Below are 21,297 nucleotides of genomic sequence, written 5' to 3'. Positions count from 1 at the left end.
CTAACAGATCGCACTCAGGCAGTGAGAGCTCACCTGAAGCTGCCATACACGATGAGGAGGATGGAGATGAGGAAGGTTGACACCTGGCTGGAGTCGACCAGGGAGTATGCCCTGAGAAGAAAAGGAGAAAGGAAGTGTCCAATTAATAGGAAATACACCACAAAAGTTATACAATGCACACAAAGAATGTCAGTCTAAAGCCTTTCCTGGTTTAAACTCTGAACTTGAATGTACTCTGAACCAAAGCCCTTTTGACCTTAACACTTGGCTGTTAGCTATTGACCCAACCGTGCGGGTGAAATGTGAATCAAAGCTTGGCCTAGTCTAGTTGTTGTCGAACTATGTATGACAAACGTCTCATGTTACAGCATTCCCACCCACCCAGCAGTCTGAACGACTAACTAGCGAGACCTCCATTTTCCTTTTGTTAATAACAAGCTTTTGAAAAAAGAGGTCAGGCTGTACACTGTGTGTGAAGGACACTCTTAAAATATGATTACATGGACAGTCTGTTTGCTAAATAAATAATGTGTGATTGCAAACCAAAGGAGTGGACTGTATTGTGTACATGATGGATTGAATGAACAAGTAGTGAGCTACTGAAAAATGGGAGTGAGTAAAAGTAGGCCGGTGTGTTGACATCATACTCGAGACAGCTTTACTACCGGCAATTGTTTTCAAGAAAAACAGATTTACAGATCTACAGTGCATTCAGAATGTTCACCACTTCATTTTTTTCACATTTTGTTGCTGCAGCCTTATGCTAAAATGCTTTAAATATATATTTTTTTCACATCAGTCTACACTCCATACCCCATAATGACAAAGCAAAAAATAGATTTTTGATAACTTTTTCTTAAAAAGAAAAAAATGAAATATCATATTGACAAAAGTATTCAGACCCTTTGCTATGACACTTGAAATTTACCACAGGTGCAACCCATTTCTCTGGATCATTTTGAGATTCTACCCTTTGATTGGAGTCCACCTGTGGCAAATTCAATTGATTGGACATGATTTGGTAAGGCATACACCTGTCTATATAAGATCTTACAGCTGAAAATGCATATCAGAGCAAAAACCAAGCCATGAGGTCAAAGGAACTGCCTGCAGAGCTCACAGACAGGATTGTGTCAAGGCACAGATCTGGGGAAGGCTACAAAAAAATATTTCAGCTGCATTGAAGATTGCCAAGAGCACAGTGGCCTCCATAATTCTTAAATGGAAGAAGTTTGGAACAACTAGGACTCTTCCTAGAGCTGGCAGCCTGGCCAAACTGAGCAATCAGGGGAGAAAGGCCTTGGTAAGAGAAGTGACCAAGTGATCATAAATAAACCTAAATGAACACACTGAATTGCACCCGAACGTAGGGCTGCTCGATTATGGCAAAAATCATAATCATGATCATTTTGGTCAATATTGAGATCACGATTTATTGAACTTTTTTAAAAAACTTGTCTTTTTAACAGTGGATTTCCTTGAACTTGAAATGTAAACTGCACCGGGTAGGGGAGGAGGCTATTGTCATATGATAATTATTTTATGTTACGTATGGTAGTCAAATAAAGAAAAGCCTCCATCGCCATCATTTACAGCAGGGGTGCTCACACTTCTATGGAATGAGATCTACTTTTTCATCATGTTATTACAGCAAGATCTACCATGTACAATAAAGGCTATACATGATCACAATACCAAAATTTCAGTAGTCGGTAGTCAAATTTGATGAATCTCAATATCAGCTTCAAAACCACAACAAATAATAACACTAACTAATATGTTAATTATAGAAGAAGTTCTTAAATAATTATTCAAGACTAGTAAACAGTCAGTAATAAAATAACAATACAAAACAGCAATGAATAGAAATAGATTAAAAATAATAGAACAAAAAATACAAATTAAGTTCAGTGCTTTTTTAACAGCTTTAGAAGTTTTTAACAGCAGTTTCAAGTATTCAAGTAAACATTCAGAATGAAATGCAACATAAAACTACTACTGGTCTTCACTGTATGATTATAATACATTAATACTTTTTAAAGCCACTAAAGTTATTCAGTCAAGAGCAGTGAGTGTTTTCTCATTTTCTTGTTCAGGTTGTTTGATTATTATAATGACACACTAGACAGCAGCAGGTCTATTAACTTACATTTACACTTACAAGTCCGACATTTTAATACAAATCCGCTTTTTTCTCCGCTGTTTACTTTCACTTTAGACATCACTCTGTGTTTACATGAATAACAGAATTTTTAAATGTATTTGACCATTCAGGTGCACATTAGCACGAGCATTTTCGGAACATGTGCATGTTCAGCACACACACATACGCCGCCTGTCAATCAAACAGGGCGCAGCTGTTACTAGATCGCTAACGAATTATAAAAGTACGTGCTCTGGATTACTTTCAACAGCAGAATAAGAATATTAACTTTCTAATAAGTGACACAGGCCTAGGCTATCACAAATATAGCCGGTTATTATTTTGTTATTGACGTTTTAATCAGTCTGCTTGTCCGGTCGGGCAAGTAAAATTCTCTTCCACTTGCCCCTTCAAAAAATCCACTTGTCCCGGACAAGCTTTAATGTCGAGCCCTGATTAAATATTGTATTCAACTTTCTCCGATAACAATTTTTTCTTCTGCAGTATAGCTCCTAAAGTAAATGTACATTGTTTTACGGGAGTTTTAGATATTGGAAAACAAGCCAAAACAAAAATGTATTTTGTTGCAGTGTATAATGGGGCGAAGACTACACTCTCCCACCTTTCTGTTCGCTTCCATCCATCTTTAACTCACAAAAAACTAACTTGCTTATTAATTAAGCTGCATATTGCCAATTTTCTTCACAATAAGAAATGCACAGTGACATGTATTATGATTCAATAAGCCGTGAGCCATCATGTTATAATCTAGCTGCAGCAAACGCGTGAGTGACGAGCGTCCCGGCACCAGAGTGTGCATCAGCCGGGAGAAGATTCAATCTCTTCCCCGGTTACTTTACGCAACTCATAGACGCGGCGCAGACCGCACAGAGAAATGACAGTTTCTGAGTTCATTTTCATAAACTGCTTCCTTATTATTTGAACTTTAATAAAGGATGCTTTAAAGATATAACACTGGGGAGTTTCATTGCGAAACGGAATGCGGCACAATAATCGTTTTATCTCGATTATATTGTTTTCATAATTGTTGGAAGCCAAAATCGTAATTGAAAATACAATTTTATTAATCTATTAATCTAAACTATTGAACACACCTGTTTAGTTATTTTTAATTATTTAATAATTACAGTTGAATTATTATTTTCCAGAACTTTACAGAACATTTTTTAAAGTTTAATTTAATTTCATCATCAAAATGATGTATAATCAATAAATTCTTAAAACTTTTAACAAGTGAAAATAGAACTTTTCAACATGTAACTGCATTTTTTTTGGCCAAACTTTTATTCAACAGCTGTCTTGCATGTAATATTCCTTAATTTTTATTATTGTTATTATTATTATTACAGTGAACATTACATTTTAAAAATGTTGTAATATATTTGTATAAAATCTTCAATTTCAGGCATCTAGCTTATATTTTGAAATGTGCTTTTATTATGACGTGTATTTTTTTGCCTAAACCTTCACTTTCTGGATAAACAGTTCGCGTCATGGCGCAGTGTGATCATTGAAGACTTAAGTCACGACTGAAATCTCATCTCTTTACACTGGCCTTTGAGTCTGACAAATGAAATGTAGGACACAGTTTTGGAGTGTTTGTATTTTGTGTTTTAGATTACTGATGTTTGTGTATGTGGTAATTTTGAAATGTTATATTTACAAATGTATTACTGTGAAGCACTTTGGTCAACTTTATTGTTTTAAATGCTATATAAATAAGATTAAATCGCAAATGCTGTGATTTAATTATATAAATATATAGTTTACATGTGCTGCATGGTTCACAGTGGATTAGTGCTCTCCTCTGTCATCTCATACAATGTGAATGATTCTCAAAGTCTGAAGTTTCTAGTGGATGAGCGGTCAGATTTATTTAAAATACGCAGCTCGTCCATACTAAGATTGCAGCCTTTAGCAGTTTAATAAATCACACTAGGACATGTCATGACTTTAATTTGATTAATTGTCCATTTCCTTGTAAAAGGAGTAAGAGCACAAGTTCACAATAAGCCTGTGAGCATATTAAAGCTGTCGTGTGTGAGCCATACAGTGCGCTGGTATCGGATTGAGTCAGTGCTCGGTACTACCAGTACTGTAGAAACACTGGCACCGGTACATCTTTTTTATTTTGGTATCGACTTGGTACCAAAGCACCGGTACTTTTGACAACACTAATAGCCTATGTTTGCCGTGTGGCGTGTTGGTTGAAGTTTGTTGAACAACACAAAATTTAATCTGATTGCACTTTATTTTTTCAGTTTCATTTTCATTTAAAATAAATAATAAATCAAATTAAAAGTTTGAAATCAAGCTGCTTTGTATTATTATGTGGGCCATTGAGCAATGAAAATTACACCATGGCACCACTGAGTGTCCAGTTTTAAATTCTTCTAATGTACTGCATACAATCTATTTACACTACCAACTTCTTATGAACTTGAGAAGAACCTCAGAATTAAATTGCACTTGATCCAGCCCATTTTTTTGCGTTGTGCTCGCGATTTCACCAAACCCACTTGCTCTTAAACTTATTGCATGCTTGCACGAAAATACAAACTTCATGGCCATGCCCACTGACTTTGCGCTTATGACTTATGGCATAGCGCTGTGCTTGACGCTAGCGCTCTTAAAATAGGGCCCCATGTATTTAAGTAGCAACATTTTGAGGTTTAATATTCAAATATGACCAAATCACGTTTTTGATGCTATTTTGTTTTAAATGTGCTGCCCTAAAGGATTTCTCTAGCAAACATAGTAAGTAGAAAGTGTATAATGTATACATTATAAAACAGAAAACAGCAGTAAAACACAAGTCATGTGCTGGAGAGAAACAACTCTTAAGCGCATCAAACAGCACAATCACTGTCAACGCACCTGAAGCAGCAACCGCTCCACATTAAACTGTATGCTTATGATCTTCTCTGAAGTGTTTATTAAGTGTTCTCCTGCGCTAGACAACTTGGATCGTGTTTTTTTTTCCCCACTTCAACTTGTCTCCGTCGTTTTTCAAACTAGTTTCATCATGCAACACATTTTTCATCAGGCTGTAAAGTGACATCGCTGAAGGAGCTTCTCTGTCCTAGTGGCATATATCCAACTAATCGATAATGAAATTCGTTGTCGATGATTTCCATTACCGATGATAATCGATTTTATCAAATAGTTGTTGCTGCCCTAATAGAAGCACTTCATTTGATAAATTATGTAATGGTATGTTGAAAAATAATTTTGTTTTTTATTTGATTAAAATGATATGAATTTATTTTAATTAGACAGTTTTTTTTTTTTTTTTTTTTTTTTACGGAATTCAGAAAAAAAGGGGGAAAAAAATTAAACTGATTTCAAAGGGCCCTACATACTACAACAAACCTCTACTTGGCATTGTTCTGTTGATTCATTTTTGCATTGTTTTGCTTGCTTCTAAATGTGATGTGCTGATAATGTACTTCCTGAATAGCAAAATCATGTTTAAAGGAACAACAAATTAATGTGGGCCTAATGTAATGTTATCATTGATTATACTGCTGTTTTCAGCAGTACGTACATAAATACTGACATCCCTACGAACAATTCAATACAATTCTGACATCGTCCAGTGAAATGGACAGCACAATAAGGTGAGGATTTCATATTAACAGCAATCTATTACAGGAAAATGGTGCAAAGCAGAAACCTGCCTTTCTTAAATGTTTTGCTTTTTAACAGTTTTATTGTTTGTCATTATCATTGTAAACTGATTGTTTGTAAATGCATTTAAAGCCATGCAAGTGTCATTTTTTTTCCACTGACTGTATTTATCTTATTTACTGTACACAGCAGCTCCAGTCACCCCTACAGCAATCTAAGGCTAAGTGCTTTGCTCGAAGCTTTAACCACACAGAGCATATCGTGATGTAAGTAACACGATTCTAGGTCATTTGTTGTCAACTGAGGCTGTAACCTCAAGTGTAGGCAGTCTGCATAGTTAACCATCAAGCTACTACTAGTTACAGTCACCACATGTTTAGCCAAGCTATTAGATAAACATTGCTCCAGGGTGACTAAAGCTGCTGACAGGCATAAGAGTCCTGTAAATCTGATAAAAACAATCGCTGAAATGACATTTGCATGGATATAAAGCATTATACAAACAAATGTTTAAGAAAATCGCTATGACTAACTTCAAAAAAGAGAAGTAGGATATTCAATGAGGAAAATTTAGGGCACTTGATTGTGAAAAGTAGCCGTTGAATACCAGAATAGAGCTAGACCACAACATGAGTTTGCAGTCAATTGTGGAGCAGGCTATTTTATTTATGACGTTTTTCGCACCTGACCTGCATTCCAATCCACATCTTGATGTAATCCTTCCTCATGATCACGCAGCATGTTTTCATCAGCTGAATGGGAGGCTAAACACTATTAAAAGGCTCATTTGAGATAAGCAAGTTCTGCACAGAACCGATCACTGGTGATCACCGGCAGGTGCATGCCAGTTAGAAATCTGTCCGACTTTCTGTGATGTCATGACGACATATGTCAAAAAATGTCACGCAAGGCGCACGCAGTTGCTTTTTCCAAGCTGCGTGAAATGCAAGCATGATGGGAAATGACTTGCTGACGACACAGCTTAAATGCTCATTGGCTTAAACAACAGTGATGTTTTGTTCTCTTTGAAATTGATTATTTTTTATATCTGATATCATATTTTTGTGTGTATAAATTATATGTGAATATTCCCAACACTATGGCAATCTCTGTATAGGATGCGTGATTGGTATCATATTTCTGAAATATCTAAAATACTTGTCTTTATTAAACTAAAAATGGATGAAAAGACACGTCTTATGGTATGAATTAAATAACAGGTACATTGAGTGTCTTGTTCATTATATTTATTTTCACTTAAAAGCAACAATTTTAATTGCATCCACTTTATTACAGTACATGAACATGAATCACGCGATATCTGCCTGTGATCTCGTAGCTGATGATCCACTACAAGAAGTGAGAACTGTCCAACTTGATGGCACTTATTTCACTCCTCCCCTGACTGCAGCTGCCTACTCTTGTCTACTTTCAAAGCGAGGCACTTGGCATCTCAAACGAGCCTAAAATGACGAGACTCGCACTGCGCGTGCAAGCCATTCGCGCATCACAAGCCGATCAACTATTTAACCCTTTTTGGTGAATCGCACCTGCAAAATCCTAAAACTTTATTTCCAGGTTTAATTTCTATTTTGAATAGACTCAGATTTTTGAACCCCACGATGTGGGTTTATCTTTTTCTCTTAATCGTTTAATGTAATTGAGTGTGACTATGGTTTAAGGAGGGTGTACCTGTATGTGAAATCTCAAGGATTAATAGCGGTGTTTTCCTTATTACATCACATGTTGTTCTGAAAACAAAAAGAAGCAAATGAAACACAGCATGCAGGCTGTCATCCGTGCAGCCTGACCGAATTAGAGTGGGCACATTTACTTCCGCGATTAACTGAAAGCAAAGTGCTGTCGGCTTGTGATGCACAAATGTTTTGCACGTACTGCATGAGTCTGTTGGTCATACTGCAGTCTCGTCACATTTTAACCTTTTGTTTAGCCTCCCATTCAGCTCATGAAAACACGCGCGTGATCATGAGGAAGGATTACATCAAGATTTTATATAAGCTATAAATTAAATTATCTAAACAATTAAATTAGATTTTATTTATAAGAGTTTATATAAATAAAATAGTCTACTCCTCTCTCACCATTGCTGGCATGCCAGTGATTACCCCTCTGCATGCCAACGCTGTGCCATTGGTTGCCGACCCCTGCCGTAGCCTTTCTGTCATCTTGAACCAGTCTGGTCATTCTCCGTTGACCTCTCTCATCAACAAAGTGTTTCCGTCCGCAGAACTGCCACTCACTGGATGTTTTTTGTTTCTGGCACCATTCTGAATAAACTAGAGATGTCCGTGAAAATCCCAGGAGATCAGCAGAAATACTCAAACCAGCCCATCTGGCACCAACAATCATGCCACGGTCCAAATCACTGAGATCACATTGTTTCCCCATTCTGATGGTTAATGTGAACATTAACTGAAGCTGCTGAACCGTATCTGCATGATTTTATACATTGCACTGCTGCCACATGATTGGCTGATTAGATAATTGCATGAAAGTAGGTGTACAGGTGTTCCTAATAAAGTGCTCAGTGAGTGTATATCATGACAAATTTTTATGGAAAGTGATTTAAAAAAAAACGTCAAGTTAAAGTAACGGTACACTTCTCATGTACACTACCGTTCAAAAGTTTAGGGTCACTTACTCATTCTTTATTTTTTTCATATTTTAGAATAATAGTAAAGTCATTAAAACTATGGAATAACATAAATGGAACTATAGGAATTATGTTGTGACTAAAAAAAATCCAAAATTAATCAAAACTGTGTTATATTTTAGCATCTTCAAAGTAGTCACCCTTTGTCTAGAATTTGCAGACATGTACTCTTGGCATTTTCTCAACCAACTTCTTGAGGTATCACCCTGGGATACTTTTTAAACAGTATTGAAGGAGTTCCCATCTATATGCTGGGCACTTAGTGGCTGCTTTTCTTAATTATTCGGTCCAAGTCATCCATTTAAAAAAAAAATAAAAAAAAAATTTAAATTTTAGATTTGTAATTAAATATATTAATATGTTGGCACAATTATTTTGTCTACAAAACTAATTTCAAACATTTAAGCATACGCCTTCAGATCAAAAGATTTTTAAGATCATGAGAAACATTTCAGGCAAATGACCCCAAACTTTTGAACGGTAGTGTATCTACTCTGTATCAGTTTTCAACCCAAGCAAAATAAGGCTTCTCTCTTTTTTAGTTGGAACCTAAAATTTGGTTTGATTCTGATGCATAGGGACATTTTTGCTGGCTATAATATATAAATGCACAGTTGACAAAAGGTGTTTTTTAATAATTCCTTAGGTAATTTACTTGAAGTCCAATTGTTTCTTTCTCCCTTTTTGTGCAGAACAGATGCATGTACAAAAGCTTGACTTCATCTTCTATAGTAACTAAGGAGAGCATAGCTTAGGGTCAGTTCACCACCACAGAGGACAACGTTTTTATTAACCCCTTCGCACGTGTGATCAAACTGGTGTGATCACTCTAGGCTGGGCTCAGATGTGTATGATCAAACCGGTATGGTCAGCGTTTGTGCTGCTGTTTACCAGCAGAGAGGGACTGAAGCGGTTGTCATAATGAACCAGCTGCTCAAATAGTCTTTTCAAAATCACAATATCTTTTTTTTATGTTACAAACATTCAAACAATCACTAAATAAAAGTTCAAAGTCGTTACCATTTGAGCTGACTGTTTTGATGCAGCGATGCGGCCATGTTTTCTGATGTCAAACAAAGAATGCATAAACTAGTCCAGTCAAGCCTTCTCCCAGGTTTTTAGAACCTTCTATGCTTCTATAATGAACTCAGAATCCCATGCTGCATTGAATGTAAACAATATGGTGGCCCACACAGCCGGCAAGGTTTTAAAAAGAGATGGTTATCAAACCGTTGACATTTATAATTCAAGGTATTACTTTGATTTTTTTTCTTCCTAAAATCCAAGTAATGGAATGAAAGTTTCCATTGTAAATATCAGTTAAATTAAGACAAAATCGGCTACATTTACAAAGCATCATTAACTTGATCGAATAAATCTCTAACTTGCGACATCCTCCTGTTTCACTCAACCGTCACTTTATTTTAAAACCCACGTGTGAACTGTACAGCCGTTCAAACGCAGGCACACCAAAGCACATATGTTTACACTCAAACAGATAAAACCATCAAGGCCATTTCACATGGGACGCAGCAAGCGGCAGACTCACCACGCGGCTGCTGCTTTCTCTCGTAGAGGAAGCGTTTTGTGCAGTCAAGGCGATGCTCGTGTCGTGATTTCAGGGGCAGCTGTTGCCATAGTTACAATCAACAAGAACTCACTAAGTCACCTACACGCACACAAACAGCAGCAGACTTGCAATGTATGTGAGAGAAATATTCTGCACCTATTTTACCTCACCTGATTGAGAAGTGCCCTGACAACACTCTGTTGTAAAATTTAGATGCATTCGGACCAATCAGATTTGAATCTGGGCTCACTTTGTCTATCTTTACCTGTGTATATAGTCATATAGAAGTTATATCAAATAATTAGTTGTTCAGTTAAGCCAGCTGAGTTGAGAACATGAAACTTGAGAGAAAATATGAGATAAACAAATGATAAAGTAAAAATTGCATTTGTGTTTATTGTTGATTTGTGTATGTCTGTAATCTGTTTACAAGAGATCCTGATGCATTATTTTGCTTATCATAATCATGTTTTATTTGTTATTTATAATTTCAATAGAATTTAGTAAAATACTTTGTGTAAGGTTTTTGACTAACACAGAGCTTTATGACACCCACTGAGTTCTGTTAATTTCCTTTTTGGTACATTTAATTTTGCACTTTATTTTACCTGGCAAACAAACTCATGCTTTTTCAAATCTCTACAAGATTTTTGAGGTATAATATAACTCTGTGAAATTCCTCTTCCATGTTTTCAGCAGTCTGCTATGAGCTCAGTAAAATTTTGTATGATTGGCTGTGAATAAAGCAGACGCTCAGAAAAAGATAAAATATTTGTATTTCTCACGGCGCCTGCCACAAAGAGCCGTGCATGTGAAAGCGGCAGGATTTTGGGTGTACTAGCACCGTTTGCAAAACCGCCTGTGATTTGCCGCTTTCCACGTGCCTCTCACTGGAAATGAACTAGACATCCACGCTTGCCACGTCCCATGTGAAACGGCCTTCAGTAGAAGCGTTTTAAAGTGGCCAATTCAGAATATTTTGCAACCAGTTTAAATATTCTATCAATCATAACATTATTTTTCTAACAAACTACGTTTCATCACACTCGTAGTAAAAACATTCAGTCAGTGAACTGTATAATTCATGCATAGACGGTTCAAATATCAGAAATATCCACAGATAGACAGTCTCTAAAATTAACTAATGAATAGAATACAACAGGCATCCTGTTTTAGTCACAGACTAAACACGGTTTATTTGTATACAGCATACAGTTACAAAGCATAGAGATCTGTATTTCCTAAAGTAATTTAATCTTCATAACAGAGCACGTCTGACTTTTGAGCGGATGAAGGCAAGTCAGGACTGTGGTGGCTGCTCCCGGGTCCTAGTGCCTGCCGAGTGCAACTTATACAGAGATGCAACATATCTGTTTTGTTTTTTTTCCTATGAACAACACGATTTTGACCAGATGCGACTTATATTCAGGTGTGACTATTTCTGGAAAATACGGTATATCATAAATAAATATTAAACTGCCAATCATTTTAGCAAGGCACCTTAATACCCTGATACTGAAGGTTATCGCACCGTGAACATTTCATACCGTTAAATCCCTATTGGACAGTAAGATGATAAAGTGAGAAATGCAAAAATAACACAAAACTAACTAATGACAAATAAAAAAGTGCGCATTGCCTACCATGTGGAAGAATTTTATGCAACCGTGATAGAAGCAAACCTCAAATTTCTACAGGTTGACTCATTTCTACCAGAATACCGATTTTACCGATATATCATCAACTCCTAACCACTGACACCCACTTTTTAACTACGACAGAGGCTAAAGGTCAAGTTCAAAATTGAGAGCATTTTGACATATCCCAATGGTAACTTTTTTCCCAAATCTATTGTGACTTGCAATTATTCCCACAACCTTTACTAAAAGGCATTAAATTACTGCAATACTCGAATTTCTAAAGTCTATTTATTTAAATGATATTTAAACAGTAGAATACATGCACATCCTTCGTGACTGTTTGTTTAATGTTTTCATGTTCCCTTCTACAGTAAGTAACTGTTCTCCGATGTTGATGTTGTCAAGTTTGCATTACAATGGTTGGTCAGTCATAAAACAAACTTTGTATAAATTGAGCTTCAATTGCAAATAATGATGCGTCTTGTATTTGAGTTTCATTCATTAACAATTGCTGATTAAGTTATTTGTATTTTTTTCACTGGCAAACCTAGTAGGCTAAATAGCCTTAAGCTAATTATGGTTTCATGATAACTTCAAGTCAAAGTTTTGTCAAAGGGCTGTGTTGTGCTATGTCGAAAGTGTATTCTGGCTTCTAAATGAACTTTTATTGTTCAAACTTTTCAGAAAGCTATTGCCCAGGTGGACTTGCAAAGGAATAAAATTAACGACATCTCATTTTATGATTTAGCCTATAATGATAAACACACTTGAAAAAGTACAGCTTCTTATTTGCATTTCTCTTCTGTGTTGCTACTAGGGTAATGCTACATGGCAAGAAAGGAAACTGAAACATGTTATCATTACTAAGACAATGCTACAAATATGAATCACAACTCTGATGAACATTTAGCCTGTGCTAAAATCTATCCAAAGTGCAAAAAGCTGTACTGATTACATTTTACACTTTACACATCGCAGTAGGTCAATGCATATGGTGTTGAATAACACTCCACATTCCCTTTCAAATAAGCATGACTTAAGAGCGTTTCATCAAATGATGAATCATAAACTACAGGATTAAGTAGACAAAGAAATGTCATTTAAAGCCAAAACGGTCAACAATTCATTTGTTTACCATGACACAAGGTTATGAATCAAATTGTAGGAGAAACTCAATTGTCTACCACAATGAAGTCATTGGTGACACACTTGTGGCTGTTCTTGGAAGAGTAGTAGACATACAGCTCTGGAAAAAATTAAGAGACCACTGCAAAATGATCAGTTTCTCTGGATTTACTATTTATAGGTATGTGTTTGAGTAAAATGCACATTTTAGTTTTATTCTATAAAGTACTGACAACATTTCTCCCAAATTCCAAATAACAGTATTGTCATTTAGAGCATTTATTTGCAGAAAATAACAACTGGTCAAAATAACAAAAAAGATGCCGTGTTTTCAGACCTCGAATAATGCAAAGAAAACAAGTTCATATTCATTTTTAAAGAACACAATACTAATGTTTAAACTTAGGAAGAGTTCAGAAATCAGTATTTGGTGACACAGCTTTCATGTGTCTTGGCATGCTCTCTACCAGTCTTCCACATTGCTGTTCTGCAAATAAATGCTCTAAATGACAATATTGTTATTTGGAATTTGGGAGAAATGTTGTCAGTACTTTATAGAATAAAACTAAAATGTGCATTTTACTCAAACACATACCTATAAATAGTAAATCCAGAGAAGCTGATCATTTTGCAGCGGTCTCTTAATTTTTTCCAGAGCTGTATATACAGGTGCATCTCAAATTAGAATGTCGTGGAAAAGTTCATTTATTTCAGTAATTCAACTCAAATTGTGAAACTCATGTATTAAATAAATTCAATGCACACAGACTGAAGTAGTTTAAGTCTTTGGTTCTTTTAATTGTGATGATTTTGGCTCACATTTGACAAACCCACCAATTCACTATCTCAAAAAATTAGAATATGGTGACATGCCAATCAGCTAATCAACTCGAAACACCTGCAAAGGTTTCCTTAGCCTTCAGAATGGTCTCTCAGTTTGGTTCACTAGGCTACACAATCATGGGGAAGACTGCTGATCTGACAGTTGTCCAGAAGACAATCATTGACACCCTTCACAAGGAGGGTAAGCCACAAACATTCATTGCCAAAGAAGCTGGCTGTTCACAGAGTGCTGTATCCAAGCATGTTAATAGAAAGTTGAGTGGAAGGAAAAAGTGTGGAAGAAAAAGATGCACAACCAACCGAGAGAACCGCAGCCTTATGATTGTCAAGCAAAATCGATTCAAGAATTTGGGTGAACTTCACAAGGAATGGACTGAGGCTGGGGTCAAGGCATCAAGAGCCACCACACACAGACATGTCAAGGAATTTGGCTACAGTTGTCATATTCCTCTTGTTAAGCCACTCCTGAACCACAGACAATGTCAGAGGCGTCTTACCTGGGCTAAGGAGAAGAAGAACTGGACTGTTGCCCAGTGGTCCAAAGTCCTCTTTTCAGATGAGAGCAAGTTTTGTATTTCATTTGGAAACCAAGGTCCTAGAGTCTGGAGGTAGGGTGGAGAAGCTCATAGCCCAAGTTGCTTGAAGTCCAGTGTTAAGTTTCCACAGTCTGTGATGATTTGGGGTGCAATGTCATCTGCTGGTGGTCCATTGTGTTGTTTGAAAACCAAAGTCACTGCACCCGTTTACCAAGAAATTTTGGAGCACTTTATGCTTCCTTCTGCTGACCAGCTTTTTAAAGATGCTGATTTCATTTTCCAGCAGGATTTGGCACCTGCCCACACTGCCAAAAGCACCAAAAGTTGGTTAAATGACCATGGTGTTGGTGTGCTTGACTGGCCAGCAAACTCACCAGACCTGAACCCCATAGAGAATCTATGGGGTATTGTCAAGAGGAAAATGAGAAACAAGAGACCACAAAATGCAGATGAGCTGAAGGCCACTGTCAAAGAAACCTGGGCTTCCATACCAGTGCCACAAACTGATCACCTCCATGCCACGCCGAATTGAGGCAGTAATTAAAGCAAAAGGAGCCCCTACCAAGTATTGAGTACATATACAGTAAATGAACATACTTTCCAGAAGGCCAACAATTCACTAAAAATGTTTTTTTTTATTGGTCTTATGATGTATTCTAATTTTTTGAGATAGTGAATTGGTGGGTTTTTGTTAAATGTGAGCCAAAATCATCACAATTAAAAGAACCAAAGACTTAAACTACTTCAGTCTGTGTGCACTGAATTTATTTAATACACGAGTTTCACAATTTGAGTTGAATTACTGAAATAAATGAACTTTTCCACGACATTCTAATTTATTGAGATGCACCTGTATATATATAAAATTATTCAAACTTTATTTACAAAAAAATCTAAAACAATGCAAACTGCAAGGATAGAGCAAAGGTTTACGCTTCAAATCAGTTAATGATTTCTGCTAATATTCATATATACTGGTCGTTTCCCACTTAAATCTCAGTATAGGCCCAAAACCCATATACCTTGAGCTTTAGTTCTCAAGACATTTCATAATAACATTTCTGTACCAACCCAAAGGCCTGAAAAAGGTGAACAATGAGTCATGTGGTCAGTAATATCTGCCTAGAAATGGCTTAAGTGAGCCAAACAGAAATCACCCTCGTCTAAAGATTTTGTTTACACATCATGAGTGTCTCTCGAAACCTAGTGGCCTGCCTACCTGGATAGCAAATCAGAGCATCGTATCTGCATTTGGAACGTCCAATTGCGACTGTGGTGCCCATAAATGCTGTCTAGCTAGGCAGCTCACTAGGTTTTGAGCGACAGCCCATGTCTTACATATACACAGCTCTCTTCCTTAAAGGATTAAAGTAGCTGATGAACTAAACCAAGGCCAGCATGACCAAATCTACTATTGCCCATAACTAAAGCACTGACTGTGATTATACCGATGAAATAAAGATACATCAACGAGATAATGTTGAAATAATGTTTTGAGTTATGATAGTCGAGCTAGCACGATAGCGCATTGCATTTCTCACTGTGTCACTGCTGATTCTACAAATAAACACGCACGAACGACAGAAAATTGACATTATCAGCCTTACAATTGTTAATAAATGATTTATGAGGTGAAATATTTCAAATGAATGGTCGGTTTAACAGTGGTTTGGATTAAAGCACTAAACCCGTATTTATGACAGCTAATGGGTTAAATTAGACCCAAAATACGCCTCGAGCTTGGACAGCAGCAAATATACCGGGGCACTGAAGGGAAACCCGAAGTGAAATAATGATTTTTAGATGCTGACAGTCGTTATATGTGTGCAAAAGCGTGTTAAATGTCGGTGTTTGTGTGTGAATGGTGATGTTTGTTGGCACTCACCAGGAGTAGCTCTGCTCCGCCATGTCAGTCATTCAGTGAGGCAGGCGACGGTTGAGGACTCAGGTTCGGTTCGGCTCAAACGACGAGATTATCTCCTCCACACGCTCACGGTTTCGCCTTCTTTAATGAGCCCGCTCCGATAACAACATGGCGATGTGTTTCCCCTCGGCAGCTCGCAGCAGAAAGGACAATGATTGTGGCTTTGCTGCTCGCCGTGGCTAAGAAACAAAAGCGGTCCGGGAAAAAACAACTTCAGCTGACTGTCAAAACAGGCCCGCGATCAAAGGCCCTCAGATGAGCTGCAAACCCATCTTGGGTGTACATGCAGGCAGAGAGAGAGAGAGAGAGCGCTGTGCTGTGTTTGCCCCGTTAGCTGTATTGGAAGCGCACAGATAGCTTTGTTTTCTATGGCGAACGCACTGGAGAAAGAAATGCGCGTGCACGTCTTTGCTCACAGTGGTGAAGGGACAGGCTCTGCCACTAGGTGACATGCTGCTCATAACCAATAGCTGGCTGTGGGAGCTGAGGAAACAATGTAATAAATTTGAAACTGTCATGTATTAAAGAGGTGATACAGCTATATTGTAGGGTGATGTCAACCTTGGACCATTTTTATGATTAAATGCCAACGTCATCTTCATTTAATTAGCTAATTTCCTCTGTATTAAGTGGACAAGCCATTTCATGCATCAGTATAATACAATACCTAAAGACTACATATGATATATTGCAATTTTATTGTTGTTTTTAGGCCATCATACTGCCAAGAGTAATAATGTTTATTGTTATTATTACTCATTTGAGTTTCTGTACTTTCATTTCACAATATTATGTAACTAGACATGTCTTTCATCTGACACTTGACAATTAATCAGACAATTAAAGTTATAGTTCACCCAAAAAAGAAAATTCACACATCATTTACTCACCCTCATGCTGTCCCAGAAGTGTATGACTGTCTTTCTTCTGATGAACACAAATGAAGATTTTTAGAAGAATATTTCAGCTCTGTAGCTCCATACAGTGCAAGTAAATGGTAACCAAAACTTTGAAGCTCCAAAAAGCACATAAAGGCAGCATAAAAGTCATTTTCATGGTTAAATCCATGTCTTCAGAATCGATATGATAAGTGTGGGTGAAAAACAGATCACTATTTAAGTCCTTTTTTTACTACAAATCTCCACTTTCACTTTCACATTCTTCTTTTTTTGGGGTGATTTACATTCTTCTTGCATATGCTGCCTACTGGGCAGAGAGGAGAATTTATAGTAATAAATAACTTAAATATTGATCTGTTTCTCACCCACACTTACATAGCATCTGAAGATATGGGTTTAACCATATGTGGGTTATTATCAGGGTTGGGAGGGTTACTTTTGAAATGTATTCCACTACAGATTACAGAATACATGCTGTAAAATGTAATTTGTAACTTATTCCGTTAGATTACTCAAGGTCAGTAACGTATTCTAAATACTTTGGATTACTTCTTCAGCACTGGTAGATTTTTTCACTTGTTTTGACTATAAAAACTCTGCCAGTACAGTGAGACAAAATACACATGTTAAAAATACATTCTCTGAAAAACCTAAATATCTCAAGTGTTGTGTCTAAAACAAGATAAATCAAATTGATCTTATTTTAAGGATTTTTAGATATTTTTACAGGAAAATTATGATCTAACGTGGATTAATAGGTGCATGTAAAATGGCTAGAAATAGCATTTTAGCTTAGCATAAAGCTAAATGTTCACATGACAATTTACACATGGTTTATTTATATTTTTGCTGCTCCAAACTCACTTCAAACTTCTCTGTCTGCTCGTATGAACACAATAAGAAAGTTTCACCACTGTTCAAACTCTCCTCGAATCGCATCATTTATATACTGTAGATAAATGTTTTTTTTTTTTAATTAATAATTTTCTTTATTCATCACACATTTGCACATATACAGTGAAATTCTTCTTTTTCACATATCCCAGCTAGGCTGGGGTCAGCCATGATATGGCACCCCTGAAGCAGATAGGGTCAAGGGCCTTGCTCAAGGGCCCAACAGTGGCATCTTGGCGGTGCTGGGGCTTGAACCCCTCACCTTCTGATCAGTAACCCAGAGCCTTAACCGCTGAGCTACCACTGCTAAATATTAAATGGAACAAATGACAATAAAATGCAAAGTAATCTCTTCAGTGATCAAAATACTTTTTGAATGTAACTGTATTCTAATTACCAATGATTTAAATTGTAACTGTAGTGGAATACAATTACTTATATTTTGTATTTTAAATATGTAATCCCGTTACATGTATTCTGTTACTCCCCAACCCTGGTTATTATTTAGTATGAAAGTAAATAGTAAGCTGTTTTTAATAACTGGGGGTATTCCATACACTAATATAATTTTTATATAAAGCTAACTATAAATATTATTATATTTTACATTTCTAGAAAGAAAGATTTTTAATTATTATTGTTTATGAATAATTTCTCCAATTGAGGACGTTCCTGGTTATCCCCAGCAGGAGTTTTTGTCAGGTTTGACCAGTTTTGCCTGCAATCTATTGCTTAGTAATACCAAACACACACACACACACACACACACACACACACAGACAAACTAAGTTATTATTTAAATTTATTTTCATTGACAAAACAAGAATATGCATCTAATTGTATAATTTATCTATATATGGGAAAAATTTAGCAATGCATTCCAGGGTTAACTGTCGCTTCCTGACAATTTCTTTATTCATCATCAAAGAAGTGCCCCAAAATATATAGTTTTGTTGTTTTAGTTTTGTTGATTCATTGGCCACAGAAAAGAAAACTATATTCCACTATACCATTAGACCTCGGCTCTCTGCAAAACAATGGCCACTTTTGATCCAAATAATTTTCTACATTTCAACCGAGTTCTTTTGCTGAGTCTCTATTCAACATTTTCTGCTGATGTATATGATTTTTATAATAAACAGTCACTTTGGCAGTCATGTTGTGTTTGTCAAAATTAACTTGATCACCATTGTAATATAAAATCTGTGACACAAGTTAGTTTTTTCATTTGAATAGCATTTCTGGGGTCACAGGAAGTGTTCACCATGGTTCTTTGTTTAGTTTTAATTAGCTGTCATTTGTGCCATGTATAGTGAAGGCTATACTAGACAGATGGTACACAAATTAAGGCTTTCCTTATCCTGAAAACTTACTGAGCATATGGTTCGTTATCCGTGCCTCAATCAATAAGTCAATAAGAGGATACAATGAAAATCTCCCACTTATACCAAAGCCAAAACTAGGAAAGGGTACACCATTGTCTTTTTCTCTCAAGTGAGTGTAAAGGAACTCAACAGCAGGGTCTTTGTGGATAACGAATAGAGAGGGGTTGGATAAATCATCCCAGGGGGGCTTCAGCCTGGGATTACAAAAATCTGCAAATAGCTGTTGTTCCCAGAAATTATTCCCAATCTGTCATTGTAACCACAACAGTTGCTTTAAACAACGGAGATGCCTACTCTAAACTGTCCATTCATTCTTATTTATAGTCTCACAGATTTGTCTCATCTGTAGTGTTGATGCGAGAATGACCTTGAACTTCCCATACCCTTTTTATTATACTAAGGTCAGAAAACATGAACAAAATATAACAGACTGCATTTTTATATTTTCAAGGAAAAAAATGCAAATGGTTTTTACCCATTTAAAAACTCACTCCACAATGCTAGGATGTTGTGGGTGGTTGCCTAGCCGTTGCTATGTGGTTGCTAAGGTGATCTGAGTGGTTTTTGCATGTTGTTATGCAGATGATAGGGTGTTGTACACAATTTGTCAGATGGCATCATGGGGAAATCGTTCCAGATCGCTAAGTAAACTGATTTAAGCTGGAAATTTTGCCTATGGTGGGTAAGGGACCGTCTGAAAAGTCCACACATTGTGCTTAAATTGGATTTTTTCCTACATAAATGTTCAATAAGATGTATAAAATTACAGAGATCGAACAATGTATGAATACAATCACTGAGTCATAAAGACAAGAAGTACAGGTGAAGAAAAATAAATAAATAAACATTATAAATAAAAAAATACTTATAAACCAACCAAAATGTATACAAAAAGAAGATAATAAAAAAAAATATATTTTTTATGTATAATTTTATTTTTTTTATTTTTTTTTATAAGTCATGGGTCAGGAAAGATCTCATTTTATTAATAACTCAACGCATTTATTGTTAAAACTGTGGAGAATGTGGTAAGGGCCATGATAAACCTCCCCTATTTGAGTGTCCCTTATTTTACAACTTCAAAAGTGGCAGCCCTAGTTGTCAAGGCATTGCAATGCGGTTGCTAATGTGTTCAGAGTCATTTTTAGCACATTGTATGCAGTTGTTAGGATGTTGTTAGTGTTTGCCAGGGCATTACTATTTAGTTGCTAAGGTGTTCAGAGTGTTTTTCCTGTGCATTGTTATGCAGTTGCTAGGGTGTTGTGGTTGGTTGCCATGGCATTACTTTATGGTTGCTAATGTGTTCTGAGTGGTTTTAGAACAGTGCAGTTGCTAGGATGTTGTAGAAGGTTGCAGGGTGTTGCTATGCAGTTGCTGAGTGCTTTTTAGCGCATTGTTATGCAGTTGCTAGGGTGTTGTGGTTGGTTGCCAGGGCATTACTATGTACTTGTTAAGGTGCTCAGTGGTTTTTCTGTGCATTGTTGTGCAGTTGCTAGGGTGTTGTGGTTGGTTGCCATGGCATTACTTTGTGGTTGCTAATGTGTTCTGAGTGTTTTTTAGCGCAGTGCAGTTGCTAGGGTGTTGTAGATGGTTGTAGGGTATTGCTATGCAGTTGCTTAGGTGTTCAGAGTGGTTTTTAGCACATTGTATGCAGTCGCTCGGATGTTGTTGGTGTTTGCCAGGGGATTACTATTTTGTTGCTAAAGTGTTCAGAGTAGTTTTTCTGAGTATTGTTATGCAGTTGCTAGGGTGTTGTGGTTGGTATGCTAGGGTGTTGGTGTGGTTCCAGGGCATTACTATGTGATTGCTAAGGTATTCTGATTTGGTTTTTAGAGCAATGCAGTTGCAACAGTGTTGTACATGGTTGCAGGGTGTTGCTATGCAGTTGCTAAGATGTTCTGAATGCTTTTTAGTGCATTGTTATGCAGTTGCTGGAGTGTTGTGGGTGGTTGCTAGGGCATTTGTGATCGCTTAGGTGTTCTGAGTATTTTTAGAGCAATGAAGTTGCTAAGG

At 36.7% G+C, this 21,297-nt stretch overlaps 1 protein-coding gene across 1 annotated transcript in view; it reads right to left on the bottom strand.

Moving 5' to 3' along the window:
- The window catches only part of LOC127434017 (signal peptide peptidase-like 3), a 46,273-nt gene extending 29,755 nt beyond the window's left edge, over positions 1–16,518 (bottom strand). Inside the window, exons 1-2 of the mRNA XM_051686437.1 lie at positions 16,068–16,518; positions 34–111 (exon numbers count right to left, since the gene is read on the bottom strand). Coding sequence (XP_051542397.1) covers positions 34–111; positions 16,068–16,099 — 110 coding nt within the window. The 5' untranslated portion in view covers positions 16,100–16,518. The remainder of the gene's footprint in view (positions 1–33; positions 112–16,067) is intronic.
- Positions 16,519–21,297: the final 4,779 nt, after the last annotated feature.

The sequence above is a fragment of the Myxocyprinus asiaticus genome, chromosome 43 (assembly GCF_019703515.2).
Source record: "Myxocyprinus asiaticus isolate MX2 ecotype Aquarium Trade chromosome 43, UBuf_Myxa_2, whole genome shotgun sequence".
In the NCBI taxonomy this organism is placed as follows: domain Eukaryota; kingdom Metazoa; phylum Chordata; class Actinopteri; order Cypriniformes; family Catostomidae; genus Myxocyprinus; species Myxocyprinus asiaticus.
The sequence above is the reverse complement of the archived record's forward strand: the minus strand, read 5'-3'. Positions and strand labels throughout refer to the sequence as shown.